Below are 15,168 nucleotides of genomic sequence, written 5' to 3' on the forward strand. Positions count from 1 at the left end.
CTCCGCCTCCCATTTGGGGATGCCCCACAGCAATAGGGTTACGTCTGGGGACATGCTTGGCCAGTCCATCACCTTTGCCATCAACTTCTTTCGCAAGGCAGTGGTCATCTTGGAGGTGTGTTTGGGGTCCTTATCATGTTGGAATACTGCCCTGCGGCCCAGTCTCTGAAGGGAGAGGATCACGCTCTGCTTCAGTATGTCACAGTACATGTTGGCATTCATGGTTCCCTTAATGAACTGTAGCTCCCCAGGGCCAGCAGCACTCATGCATCTCCAGACCATGACACTCCCACCACCATGCTTGACTGTAGGCAAGACACACTTGTCTTTGTACACCTCACCTGGTTGCCGCCACACACGCTTGACACCATCTGAACCAAATAAGTTTATCTTGGTCTCATCAGACCACAGGACATGGTTCCAGTAATCCATGTCCTTAGTCTACTTGTCTTCAGCAAACTGTTTGCGGGCTTTATTGTGCATCATCTTTAGAAGAGGGTTCCTTCTGGGACAACAGCCATGCAGACCAATTTGATGCAGCCTGCGGCGTATGGTCTGAGTACTGACAGTCTGACCCCCACCCCTTCAACCTCTGCAGCAATGCTGGTAGCACTCATGCGTCTATTTCCCAAAGACAACCTCTGGATATGACGCTGAGCACGTGCACTCAACTCCTTTGGTCGACCATGGCGAGGCCTGTTCTGAGTGGAACCTGTCCTGTAAAACCGCTGTATGGTCTTGGCCACCATGCTGCAGCTCAGTTTCAGGGTCTTGCCAATCTTCTTATAGCCTAGGCCAGTGATGGCGAACCTTGTCACCCCAGATGTTTTGGAACTACATTTCCCATGATGCTCAACTACACTGCAGAGTGCTGGGGCATTATGGGAAATGTAGTTCCAAAACATCTGGGGTGCCAAGGTTCGCCATCACTGGCCTAGGCCATCTTTATGTAGAGCAAGAATTTTTTTTTTAGATCCTCAGAGAGTTCTTTGCCATGAGGTGCCATGTTGAACTTCCATCGACCAGTATTACAGAGTGAAAGCGACAACACCAAATTCAACACAACTGCTCCCCATTCACACCTGAGACCTTGTAACACTCACGAGCCACATGACACCAGGGAGGGTAAATGGCTAATTGGGTCCAATTTGGACATTTTCACTTATGGGTATACTCACTTTTGTTCCAAGCGGTTTAGAAAATAATGGCTGTGTGTTGAGTTATTTTGAGGGGACAGCAAATTTACACTGTTATACAAGCTGTACACTCACTACTTTACATTGTGGCAAAGTGTCATTTCTTCAGTGTTGTCACAGGAAAAGATATAATAAAATATTTCCAAAAATGTGAGGGGTGTACTCACTTTTGTGAGATACTGTATAGTGCAATCTATATGAAAAATCTACAAAGTTTATTAATCATAAAAAATGCTAATGTCTTTCTACTGTGGGGCCTTAAGTATAGCTAGCGGTCAAATAAAAAACACTCCATTTATATACCCTTTACCCCACAAAGAAGTGGGCAGAGTTAATTAATCAATATTCAACATTTGTTCATAGTTTAAAAACATCATAATAAAAAATCTGCATAGTTCACAGATAAGCAGTATCCAAAACAAACAAAACTAATGCCCTGTACACACGACCGGTTTTGCCATCGGAATAAACTCTGAAGGTTTTTCCGATGGAATTCCGCTCAAGCCGTCTTGCATATACACGGTCACACCAAATTCCGACCGTCAAGAACGCGGTGATGTACAACACGTACGACGGGACAAGACGTACGACGTCTCATACTTGCGTCAGAGCATGCATCATTTTTGGTACGTCGGAACAGCATACAGACGAGCGGTTTTCCCGATAGGAATTTGTTCCGTCGGAAAAATATAGAACATGTTCTCTATCTAAGTCCGTTTGAATTTTCGACGTAAAAAGTCCGATGGGGCATACACGCGGTCAGAATATACGATGAAAAGCTCCCATCTGACTTTTTCTGTCGGAAATTTCGACCATGTGTATGGGGCATTACTGTACCTCGAAAACAGAAGGAAAATGGATTTAATTTTAGTTAAAGTTTTACATCCCATAATCCCAGCAATTATTCAAACGCAGGGGCATCCTGGAACCTACCTAACCTATGAATCCAATAAATTTCCTGTACCATTTCCTGCGCAAATCACCACCTTGTGATGGAAAAAAGCCCTTTCGAGTCCATAAAAACAAAAAGAAGACATCCCCATTGAGCACATAAAAAATATCTTAAAACGTTGAAAGGTCACAAATTAATATTACTGCCACAACAATACTTACGAGCAAATCAACAGAGTATTTAAAGGTGAAATCACCCATAACCCTGATTTTCCATTATTTGACCATGGTTTGACCATGGTTTATAGGGGAGGCAGGCCTTTTGAAGCACACCCATATCTTGTTCCTTTGCATGCCTGCTGCTGTCCTTTATATTGGATGTCAGTGTTTGTGCCACTTTTACATTGGTGATCAGTGCCTGTGCCCCCCTTACATTGGTGGTCAATTTCTGTGCCCTCTTGTATTTGTGTTCAGTGTTCCCAATTCATAGTTGATATGCCCCGTCTGTAAACTGTTGTTGCTCTGTGGTGGTCCATTTGCCTCCATTGCTGCTCAGTGTACCCCACTTTTCTTGGTGGTCAGTGGGAGCAGTGTTACACTGGATCAAGAAGTACTAGCAGAGGAGAAAGACAGAGGATTGTGAGTAGGTGCCAAAGGAGGAAGGGGAGGGGGCTCCTAAATGTGAACACAAGCAGTGTTTACATTTGTGATCAATAAGATTGACCATTACATTGATCACAACACATGAAGCCACTCTGTTTGGCTCTGTGCTTTTTGTCTGTGCTCCACTTTCAAATGATACCTTGATCAGACCTTGGACACCTAGCAGATCTGAGGTAAGTGCCTTGGCTGCCCAATGCTATTTACACCCCTTACATTAACTATATTTAGTTCTACTTCATTCCCGTATGTTCTGACATATCTGGTGCATCTATTTTACACTATGTCACATTAATAACATTCTGCATTTTCAACCATCTCAGTATAGTTACATGAGCCATAATAAGTTCTACTTGAGACAACTGAAATACCTTTCAAACTAGACTGCATTGCTATCTGCTTGGCTGCGGCTAGCTTTTTGTAGACCTCGACAGGAGTCACTGAGGTTGCAAGGGAGCAGCCAGCATGTGTGCATGTCTGTGACGGAACAGATGGAGGCCCTTAGCATGACGGCAAGAGCAGCAGGGAGCTGCAAGAAAGAAAGCTGTGAGAAAGCTGAGATTGCAAGAATCAGAGGTACAGAGTTTGTATATGGTAGCACAGAGGGACTGTAAGTTGGTCTGTGGGACCTGACCTAAGACCTAAGCTTGTGGCCTGAGCAATAGCACTGCAAGAGTGAGCCAGTAGAATTAAGTAATTTATTTTCATTTTTTCAGTGATGGTGGAAACCCCTGTGAGGGGAACCATTTTTGTTTGAACGTTTTTCTTTCTTTTCATTAACAGGGGGCCAACAGGCCCTGGAAAAGTACTTTTCTTGTGGACTGAACGCATTGGGAAACATTACACCTGAGCTAACAACCAATCAAACATCACACTGTCAAAAAAAGCTACAGTCTCCAGCCGCCAGGTGGTGGATGCCTGCCTGGTCCCCTGTTGTGTGATGTGGTTCCTTTATTGGCCTTTAGTGACATAAAGGGTGCTTTGATGCTTTGAACCACAGCATTCAGTTTTCCCACGCTGCCCAGTTATTGGCCAAGCATTTGTACCAGTGTTGTGCCCATTTATTGTCAAGATTGCTTATTAATTGTCCATGTATTATCATAATTGCCCACTGATTTCCCACAATTGCCAAGATGTTATGCCTATCTGTTGCACACCAACTGACAAAATTACTAGTGTGTTACCCAATACCCGGGTTTATTGCCCACTTAAAATGATACTAAACACACACTGTTTAATATACATTGCCACTTCTATTTCTGTATGTGGATAATGGCACTGTGGTTATTTTAATTAAAACAAAATCAAATTACCTTGTCTCCTAATCAATATACAGCTGTCACATGACCCAGCTCTTTCCCAGCCTGTCTGTAGGGAAACAGTGGCATGAGGAGCTTTTAGTACTCTGCTGCTAGTTACATGTTCAAAATAGAAAAACAGCCTTTGGAATACAGAGTAAACGTAAATAATTAAGATGAATACTGTAAGCTGTTTTAAATGATCATACAAATATATATTTGAATTCAAATCTTTATTTTTGTCAATAACATGGTGTGGGTGGATTTCTGCCAGTCACAGGCTGTGTATTAGAATAAGAGGGAGGTGAAGCCTCCATCAATCAAGATGTAATATCCCACCCCTATTGTGTTTAGCTGCTTATTTTGCATGGAGGATGGAGGGAGTGGGCTGTCATTTGCCACTGTATATTTACCCACATGTGTGACTCTATAGTCACATGGGCTACTCAGATGTGATAGGAAGGAAATGCTCAGCATAGACACTCACTGAAAACTGAGCATGTGCATTAGCTTCCAACACTGCTCTCCAAAATCCCCAACTGCAGTGGGGACATGGACAGGTGGAGGAGATAGAGAACAGCAGGATCAACCAGGTTTTTTTGCAAAATACAGAAAACAAATCACATAGTGACGGAGTATGAACAGCATGTAATACAGTATTTATTGATCGTTTTTATGATGTGGGTTTAATGCCACTTTAAGGTCATGACAACTACTGTGTTGTCCAGGTGTTGCCACAAATGCCAGGAAACTGTTGTCTGTTTATGACTGTACTTTATTGCCATGGTGCCATCTTTGCGAGTGTGTGTGACCAAGCCAGCACTGTTTATTTTAGGGACCACATATCATTTACAGAGGCTCTGTCCCCCTCTCCCTTCGCTGCTTCTACCGACTCACCGCTGCAATCAGTGAGTCGGTGAACGGAACCGCCGTCCCCGGATGTTTACCATAGAGATTTCCGGCAGACCAGATGGTCGCTGGAGTCTCTATGATTGCCGGAGGCCGGGCGCGATGTTATGACGCCACGCCTGGCCTCTGCAATCAAACAAACAGCGCTGCCTCAGCTGGGAAGCCGAGATCGTTTTATTTATTTTTTGGGATTTCAGGCTTCCCAGCCTAGAGGTGAGATGTGGGGTCTTATTGACCCCATATCTCACTGTAAAGAGGACTGATCATGCCCTATTCCTATTACAAGGGATGTTTACATCCCTTGTAATAGGAATAAAAGTGATCAAATTTTTTTTTTTTAAAGTGTCAAACTAAAAAATGTAAAGTAAAATTAACAATAAAAATACACATATGAAAACGGTGTTCAAACCACACATGTAAGGTGTCGCCGCGAACGTTTGAGCGAGAGAAATAATTCTAACCAGTAAAAAATTTTAATGCGTCGCCTATGGGGATTTTTACGTACCGAAGTTTGGCGCCATTCCACGAGCGTGTGCAATTTTGAAGCGTGACATGTTAGATATCTATTTACTCTGTGCAACTTCATCTTTCACATTATGCAAAAAAATTGGGCTAACTTTACAGTTTTGATTTTTTTTAAAGCACAAAACTGTTTTCTTTCCCAAAAAAAAAAGCGTTTGAAAAATTGCTGTGCAAATACCGTGTAAGATAAAAAGTTGCAATGACCGCCATTGTATTCTCTAGGGCAGGGATGGTGAACATTGGTACCCCAGATGTTTTGGAACTACATTTACCATGATGCTCAACTACACTGCAGAGCGCATGAGCATCTTGGGAAATGAAGATCCAAAACATCTGGGGTACCAATGTTCGCCATCACTGCTCTAGGGTCTCTGCTAAAAAAAACATATATAATGTTTGGGGGGTTCTATGTAATTTTCTAGCAAAAAAATTATGATTTTTACATGTAGGAGAGAAATGTCAGAATTGGCCTGGTTGGTAAGTGGTTAAAGGGGTTGTACACCCTCAAGGGTTTTCACCTTAATGCATTAAGGTGAAAACTCTCCTGTGGTGCAGCTGCCCCCCAGAGCCCCTCTTTTACTTACCTGAACCCGGTCTTTCCAGTGACGCTGTCTCGGGTCCTGATTAGATAGATTGATAGCAGCGCAGCAATTGGCTCCTGCTGCTGTCAATCAAATCCAATGACGCGGGGGCCGGGTCCTGCTGTCGGCGTCCATAGACACAGCAGCAGGACATGGGAGCGCACCTGCATGAGCGCTCCGAGGGACAGCAGCTCTCCCACAGGGCACTCGATGCGGGGAGGATCCAGGAGCGCCGCTGAGGGACCCCAGAATAGGAGGATCAGGGCCACTCTGTGCAAAAGCAACTGCACATAGGAGGTAAGTATGACATGTTTGTTATTTTTTAAAAAGGAACCTTTACATATCCTTCAGCTACCCCCAACAGGTCATGTTTTCAGAATTTCCATCAGATGAAATGGCTGTGGTAATTACTAAGACAGTGAAATGGATCAAATCTGTGTGAAACCTGTGCAAAAAAAATGGAAAGCCTGAAAACATGACCTGTTGGGGGGGGTGGAGTTGAGAAAAATTGATTCCAAAGAAGGAAAAGCTCCTAAAAGCAGATGCCTCTCCTGGCTGATCCTTGCCAGCAATGGGACATCCCCATGGAGAATCTCAGGCCTATAGATTTCCATGTAAGATAATGAAAGCCTGAGCCCCTGTGCGTTACTCCTCCTACAGGCACTAAGCTCTTCCATTCTATAGGATAATAATTAGCCCCCATTCCTTTGACACCTTCCATCCAATGGCTGTGTAGAGAACAAAGGCCGCTCAGGCTGGAACTGCTCCACCAATGACAACAAGCTCCTCCCGCCCAGCGCCCATTGTTCGGCCTGTGGAGCGGGGTTAGGCGCCATTTGCGTGACCTCGGGAACGTGGAGCACATTGCTGCGTGTTATGTCTGATTGGGAGGAAGAAGACGATGGGTCCCGCGGGACTCCTACCATCAAGGAGTGGGTTCCCCCGTCCCAGCAACGCTATGAGAGCGGGGGGTCCTTTCGCTCTGGAGATAGGGGGTCGGGGGCCCGGAGTTGGCAGGGGCATGAGGGTGAAGGTAGAGAGCAATGGCGTAGGGGTAATGGTGGCGCTAGAGGGCGCCGCTGGGAGAGAGCGTCGGAAAGAGGCCCGGGGTGCCTGGAATTCCGGAGGAGAGGCCCGGAGGCAGGCCCCAGGGGGGAGCCCATGTGTTTTCGTCTGGACAGCTCAGTGATTGGTCAAGTAATCGGTGAGTGGATATCATGTGATGTAGGGTCAGGCCTATAGGCCTCCCAGATCTGTACCTGTTCTATGCCCTCCAGATGGAGACCCATCTATACAATTACATTAGATACCAATATCACCCTCACTGTTAAATGGGTGACATTGGAAGGGCTCATTCTTAGGTGCTGTAATCAGCATTGATCAAGGCAAGGAGAGACCTAGAAAACAATTGTTCTCTATTAGGGATGAGCTCAGGCGGGCTTGGACACAAGTCCTATCCCTCTAGGAAGCTGACAGCCAATCACAGGCAGTGAAGGTATTCCCCCCTACCCTGCAACTGCACGTATACACGTCCCTTGCACGTGTGGCCGAGGGGTGGGAAATGCCTATGATTGGCTGACAGCTTTGACCGCTTCCTGATGGGTTAGCTGTGGTAGGCTTCAAACATGTATGAGCCCATCAGTGTTCTCTATGTAATCTGTTTAGATCAAACATGTGCAGCATGCCGTTTTTTTTTTTTTTTTTGCAATGCAGCACACGTGCTAACCATAAAGTTCTTTGTCCTTCGTCCCCTTTTGTTTTCAATTTATTTATCTAAACACAAGTGCGTGGATGGGCCCATTAGAGCAATAAAAGATGGTGTCCAGTGCTCAGTATAACGGCTTTCTTCACTTTATAGCTCATAATACATCCTTGAGTCAGCAAGGGAATGAAACTTCCAGAGTGAAAAACAATCCCGCTGCTCCTCTAATCAATCAGCAGGTGCTCTAGCCAGTAACATGCGAAGGAAACCGAGCAGCAGGGTGCAGTTATTAAAAAAAACTTGTAACACTTTGTTAACAATAGTATTGCTTACAGGGAGGTAGATTGTAGTATACTCACCGTGCAGAGAGATGATGTATTAACATTGCAAGATGGAACAAAAGGATTGATGTGAGCAGTATGCCCAGCACAAGAACTGCCTGATGATGGTGATATTGGTGGCATCTGCAGCTGCTGTCTATGAACATCCACATGATACAACTCAGAAGGGTGGACTTGATTTAAATCGCTAGTTAGTTAAAAGGCTTGATTTAAATTAAAGTGGTGTTCCAGCCGAAATTATACTTTGTAAATAAAAATACCCCTATAATACACAAGCTTAATGTATTCTAGTAAAGTTAGTCTGTAAACTAAGGTCTGTTTTGTTAGTTTATAGCAGTAGTTTGTTATTTTATAAACTTACAGCAGGCCGTGGCCATCTTAAGTGTGGGCATCTGAAGCCAGACTGTATTTCTTCCTGGATCTCATCCTTGCAGATCTCGCACATGCTCAGTGCAGCACAAGCAGTGTAATAGGTTTCAGGTCCGGTTTCCATAGCAGCGGCAGTTTCAAAGGAAGTTGCCGCCCCTTCCCAGAAGGCATTGCAAACAGGAAATGGTGCGATGGGCCGGGGCCAGGGAGGAGGAAGTGAAAAATGAATACAGCAGATATACAGTAGGTGCTGAGAAAAAAAATTAAGATATATACAATTTGTTTACAGTGCACAGTTTAATGAGGGATGCTGAAGAGTTGTAAAAGTGGGTGGAACTCCACTTTAAGTTGCTTTAAATCATAATTTTTAAAGAGCAACTGTCATCTCTGTCCTGCAGCAGCTCCTCTGACCCGCTGGTGACTCACCAACAGTCCTATTCACTTTAATGGGACGGCTGGTGACGTGGCAGTGACGCAACGGGCGAGGGATGTGGCGGCAGCAGGCGAGTGGATGCCCACTAACAGGCGCTGCCATGATGGATCTGAAATTACAGGTGCTCTTTAAATGTAAGGACTTATTCTTGCTGGTAGTTAGAATCTTTAATATTTGCAAACAAAATTGAGGTTTCCCATTTAGAATAAAGCTGTCAAGTTAGTAGTTATTCCCCAACTGGGTTTTTTTTTTTTTTTAAAGGCCTGCTGCCATTTTGCTCCTCAAGGGAGGAACACTTCAAGCTCTGTGCAGAAAGATCACAAGGTTTATAAGCTGCTTAGAATGTTTCACTTTCTTTTTACTGCTTGGCCTTTCTCCTCACATTTAGAGCCTGGTATAGATGCATTTCTCTTCAATCATGCAGTTTGTAGTGTACATAAATAAATTGATTTCGCGCAAAACACAAGAAGCAATAAACTTATTCACATGTGTGACGTTATGTTGTAGTGTGTACTAAGTCACCAAGTGATGATGCTAAATATGTACATCCGATGAATATAATAAGAAAATGTCCAATAGTGAAAATGAGTGACATAAATAAATCATAACATAATGGTATGGTTGATAAAAAAAATCAAAGATCATTGGTGGAAGCGAATCATCAATAAGTATAACATCAATGGTGATACTATTTATAAAGGTTCTTTTATGCTTGTAATAAAAAATCCGTGCAAAAATACACATACCCTATCAAAGATTTTATTAGCTGCCACACGGAGGGAGTTGTGTATGTTTTGCAATGCTCTTGCAATTTACAGTATATAGGACGAACAAAACGAGCTTTAAAAGTCAGATTAAAAGAACATGTCCAAAATATAATAAATTCCCCAAACACAATGTATCTAGGCATTTTGCCGAGGTTCACAACAGCAACCCAACAGAAATGACCTTTTGGGGTATAGAGCGTTATCATAATTAATGGAAAGGGAACCATAAAATTAGAAGCTTGAGTCAAAAAGAATCTCAGTGGATTCATAAAATGCATACATTAGTACCCAATGGGTTAAATATAGATTTTGACCTAAATAGCTTCATTAGTAATTATTGATCTGATCATTTACCATGTATTGTGAACCTTGTGCTAAATTTCCGGTGCACCAATCTTGGGACTGTTATTATTCCTATATGTGTGTGTGTATTATTATTATTTATTATTATTATTATTATTATACAGTATATAGCGCCAACAGTTTACGTAGCGCTTTACAACTTGAGGGTAGACAGTACAAATACAATACAATTTGATACAGTAGGAATCAGAGGGCCCTGCTCCTTAGAGCTTACAATCTAAGAGGGAAGGTCAAGAGATACAAGAGGTAATAACTGTGGGTGATGTGCTGATTGAGAAGATAAATGTACAGTTGTTAGGTGGGGGCCAGATAGGCTTCTCTGAAGAGATGAGTTTTCAGGGATCGTCTGAAAGTGGATAAAGTAGGAGAAAATCGTATATGTGTGTATGTATGTATGTATATATATATATATATATATATATATATATATATATAATTTTCTATTTTGACATTTTAGTAATCCTCAGTGACATACAGTATATCCTGAAAGTTTCTGTGAAATCAGTATGGTTTCAGACTAACATTTACTGTATATCATATGGCTGCAGTGAACCAAATTCTATGTAATTTAGAATTCAACCACATGATGGCAGCATTTATATTTACTTTTTTAATTAACTGATTTTCTATTATTGGTACTAGGAGGACCAATTAATTTTATACATTTTTATTTGTGCAAGTAATTATTTTAATTAAGCATATATTAGATTAGGTGCATCTATTAGCATTAGTTAGACCGTTTTAGGCAGCGCACAGACATTCAATTTTCCATACTATTCGGACTATACAAACATGGCGGCCAAGTTACTTCCTGTTACCCTCTATAAAGGAAGTGCAGTGTCAACCAATCAGATTCCCTGAGGAAGTCACAAGGTCACGTGACGTAACACGTAGGAATCACAGCTAGCCAACACACCCAGCAGTCGACACCCTTTGACCCGATTGACATCGTGGACTGGAAGTATCGCACTAGGTGACGGCGGTGAGCCGCCTCACGCTGTGCCATTACATGCACTGTATGCAAAGTGCGCTTTTTTTTTATTCCAATACATTTTTTATACTACACTATTGGAGGCCCCCTTGTTTTCCCTTCTCTCTCTCTCTTTGGCACCATGTCCGGAACCCTGAACCAAGCCAGATGAGCCATCTCCATCATCACTCAGCACTTTCTACAAGGCTTGTATTTAAGCCCCTTAAGGTGAGGGCACTGTGAACACGGATGCATGAAGATTTTTGCACGGTTTTTTTATTACAAGCTTAAAAGAACCTTTATAAATAGTATCACCATTGATGTTATACTTTATTGATGATTCACTTCCACCAATGAACTTTGATTTTTTTTATCAACCATACCATTATGTTATGATTTATGTCACTCATTTTCACTATTGGACATTTTTTTATTATATTCATCGAATGTACATATTTAGCATCATCACTTGGTGACTTAGTACACACTACAACATGTCACACATGTGAATAAGTTTATTGTTTCTTGTGCTTTGCGCGAAATCAATTATTTATTCATTGTTTTGTGGTCGTCATGTATACACTATAGATTTTGCAGCAGTACACATTAGTTTGATTACACGTTAGTTTATTCGTCATTGTATAGTAACGCAGAGGTCCTTTCACATTTATTGTTGTGTACATAGATTTCCAAAACACTGGGATAAAGGAATATTATTTATTATTATGATTATTATTATTATTATTATAATACAGGACTTGTATAGCGCCAATAGTTTACGCAGCGCTTTACAATATAAAAGTGAGACAATACAGTTATAATACAATAAAATACAAGAGGATTAAGAGGGCCCTGCTCAGAAGAGCTTACAATCTAATAGGGTGGGGCAGGTGGTACAAAAGGTTGTAACTGTGGGGAATGAGCTGGTGGAAGTGGTAGGAGATTAGTTGGAGTTGTGATGGGCTTTCCTGAAGAGATGAGTTTTCAGGGATCGCCTGAAGGTAGCAAGAGTAGGGGATAGCCGGATAGATGGAGGTAGCAAGTTCCAGAGGATGGCTCTGGAGAAATCCTGGAGACGAGCATGGGAGGAGGAGATGAGAGAGCTTGAAAGCAGGAGGTCTTGAGAAGAGCGGAGAGGTCGATTTGGGTGATATTTGGAGACAAGATTGGCGATGTAGCTCGGGACAGAGTTATGAATGGCTTTGTATGTTGTGGTTAGTATTTTGAATTTAATTCGCTGGGTGATTGGGAGCCAGTGTAGGGATTGGAGGAGAGGGTTGGCAGACACTGAGCGCTTGGTAAGGTGGATAAGTCTGGCAGCAGCATTCATGATAGACTGAAGAGGGGATAGCCTATGGAGCGGTAAGCCAATGAGAAGGGAGTTGCAATAGTCAAGGCGAGAGATAACAAGGGAGTGAATGAGGAGTTTGGTGGTTTCATATGTTAAAAAGGAGCGAATTTTAGAGATGTTACGGAGGTGAATTCTACAAACATTTGACAACGATTGGATTTGAGGCTGAAATGACAAGTCAGAGTCTAGGATTACACCTAGTACCCTGGCTTGAGGGGAGGGACTGATGGTTGCATTGTTGATTTTGATGGAAAAGTCATGGAGGGGGGCACGGGCGGGGGGAATATTAACAGCTCAGTTTTAGAGCGATTTTAGTTTAAGAAAATGATGCGACATCCATGCTGATATGTCAGTTAGTAATGCGAGAGGAGACTGAAGGAGTGAGGTGCGGAGTAGACAGATAGATTTGGGTGTCATCAGCGTATAAGTGGTATTGGAAGCCGTGGGCAGTTATTAAGTGACCAAGGGAGGAGGTGTAAATAGAGAAGAGAAGGGGTCCAAGAACAGAGCCTTGGGGGACCCCCACAGAAAGGGGCAATGGAGAGGAGGAGACAGAGTTGTAGGTAACACTGAAGGAGCGCTCTGATAAATAGGCAGAGAACCAGGATAGAGCAGAATCTCGGAGGCCAAGGGAATGTAGTTTATTGCGAAGGAGCGGGTGGTCAACAGTTACAAAGGCCGCAGAGAGGTCAAGTAGTAGGAGTATGGAGTACTGGCTGTTGGATATTCCTGAACTTTCTCATGGTTACTGTGAAATTGTGTGAATGCATCAATGCCGTGCATGTTATCTAAGCTTGCAGAGCTTGGATTCATTGAATGAGTTTACCAAAAATGTAAATATTGCAGAATATACAGCCCCATGCTATATGACTAAGCTCCATTTCATGCTGAATAAACTAAATTATTAATGTATCTTAAATAGAAAACTATCTTTTAGATACATTTGTACTCTAAGTGCTATTTCACACCAGACGCAGTTCCGTTCCGTGCGCATCTTTTCTGCACTAAAATGCATGCACGGTGTTTTCCATATATTCCAATGGCTCTAGTTCACACCATGCAGTCAGTTTCTGGTGCAGAAACTGCCTGGAAACCGACTGCATGGTGTGAATTAGAGCCATTGGAATACATGGAAAACACTGCATGTATATTGTGCAGGAAAAAATAAAAAATATAAATAAAAATTAACAAAAAAAAAAAAATTTTTTTTTTTTTTATCCACCCTGCAAATTGGCTTGAGGTGTGAGAGGATTTGGGCGGCAACAAAGCTGTCTACGAATGGCTAAGTGCTACTCAGCCAGACTCTTGGGACAGGAAGACTGTCTCGCCACTAGAACCTAGCACTGTATGTAGCTGAAGGTACATGCAGTGCTTAGAGACTGCAGCACTTAGTGACGCAAATAGTTTGTTTGGATCAGCTTCGTCCAAAAAAAGGACAATTTATTATCAAATACTTACCATAATTTTCCTTTCCTGATGGACTCCATGGCAGCCTACGTGTGGGTTAACCCCGCCTCCTCTCCAATGCTATAGGACCCCATTCCCATAAATGAGCACTCACCACTAGCTGCTGCGTTCCGTAACTTGCCTACTCTTAAACCAATGGGTGGGAACTCCGTCTGCCATGGAGTCCTTCAGGAAAGGAAAATTACGGTAAGTATTTGATAATAAATTTTTCCTTTTTCCTGACAGACTCCATGGCAGCCTACGTGTGGGAAATAACTAGCCGACCACACGGGTGGGTATGCTGAACAAATCATAATTTTAATTTGTCCTATCAACCGATACGATTTTCAAACCAAAGTTTACAGAAGACAGAGATGCAGGCGCTATAAATTAATGAGCCATAAACGTGTTAATAGAGACTCAAGAGGCCGCCCTGCAAATGGTGCCTGGAGCCACATGTCAAGCCGCCGCCCACGAGACTGCCATTCCCCTGGTTGGTGGAGTGAGCTGTCACCGCCTCTGGAGGAGCCAAGCCCTTAGCCCTGTATGCTTGCTGGATGGTCTGCACTATCCAGGCCGCAAGTGTCCTGGTTGAGGCTTTTTTTCCTTTGTTGCTACCCGAGTGCAAGATAAAGAGGTGCTCAGAACGTCTAAAGGAAGAAGTAATTCGTAGATATTTAATGGCTTCGCCTACATCCAAAGGGTGAGTTTCAGTGGATCCCGGAGACCTGAAAGTAGGTAAGACGATCTTCTGATTCTCATGAAACACAGAAGAAACTTTTGGGTTTGAACCCAGCATAGGGATGAGAACTACACGGTCCGGGAAAAAACGTCAAGAAGGGCTCTTCATGACCCAGTGATCCGATCTCAGAGACCCTTTTAGCCGAGGTGACGGCTACCAAAAAGGCCACTTTTGCTGAAAAGTCCTTGATGGAGAGCGGGGAGGGCCCTGTGATACTGAGTCCGGAGATTGAGTCGAGGACAAGTGGAAGGTCCCACTTGGGGAACTTAGGTTTTCTTTGGGGCTTGAGCCTTGAAGCTCCACGGAAAAATTGCCGAATTAAGGGATGAACAGCCCATGAAGTACCGGAAAAAGCCGATAAAGCAGATACCTGGACCCTGAGAGAGATGATAGATAAGGGTAGGTCAAGACCAGTTTGAAGGAAGCTGAGGATATCCTGAATTTCCTGGTATCTGAAAGACCTATGCACAGAAGAGCAAAATTCCACAAATTTGGTCCAGATTCTCCCATACACCTTGTTTGTGCTTGATCTTCTTGAGCTCATAAGGGTGGAGATCACTCTTGAGGCACAGCCAAGGGATTCTAGCCTCTCCCTCTCAAGAACCAGACCATCAGTCTCAGTACTGC

The 15,168-nt window shown here is 43.1% G+C and overlaps 1 protein-coding gene across 1 annotated transcript in view; it reads left to right on the top strand.

The window, feature by feature from the left end:
- The first annotated feature begins 6,622 nt into the window (after positions 1-6,622).
- DDX43 (DEAD-box helicase 43) overlaps positions 6,623-15,168 on the top strand; it is a 232,407-nt gene continuing 223,861 nt past the window's right edge. Inside the window, exon 1 of the mRNA XM_073626798.1 lies at positions 6,623-7,261. Coding sequence (XP_073482899.1) covers positions 6,934-7,261 — 328 coding nt within the window. The 5' untranslated portion in view covers positions 6,623-6,933. The remainder of the gene's footprint in view (positions 7,262-15,168) is intronic.

The sequence above is a fragment of the Aquarana catesbeiana genome, linkage group LG04 (assembly GCF_042186555.1).
Source record: "Aquarana catesbeiana isolate 2022-GZ linkage group LG04, ASM4218655v1, whole genome shotgun sequence".
In the NCBI taxonomy this organism is placed as follows: domain Eukaryota; kingdom Metazoa; phylum Chordata; class Amphibia; order Anura; family Ranidae; genus Aquarana; species Aquarana catesbeiana.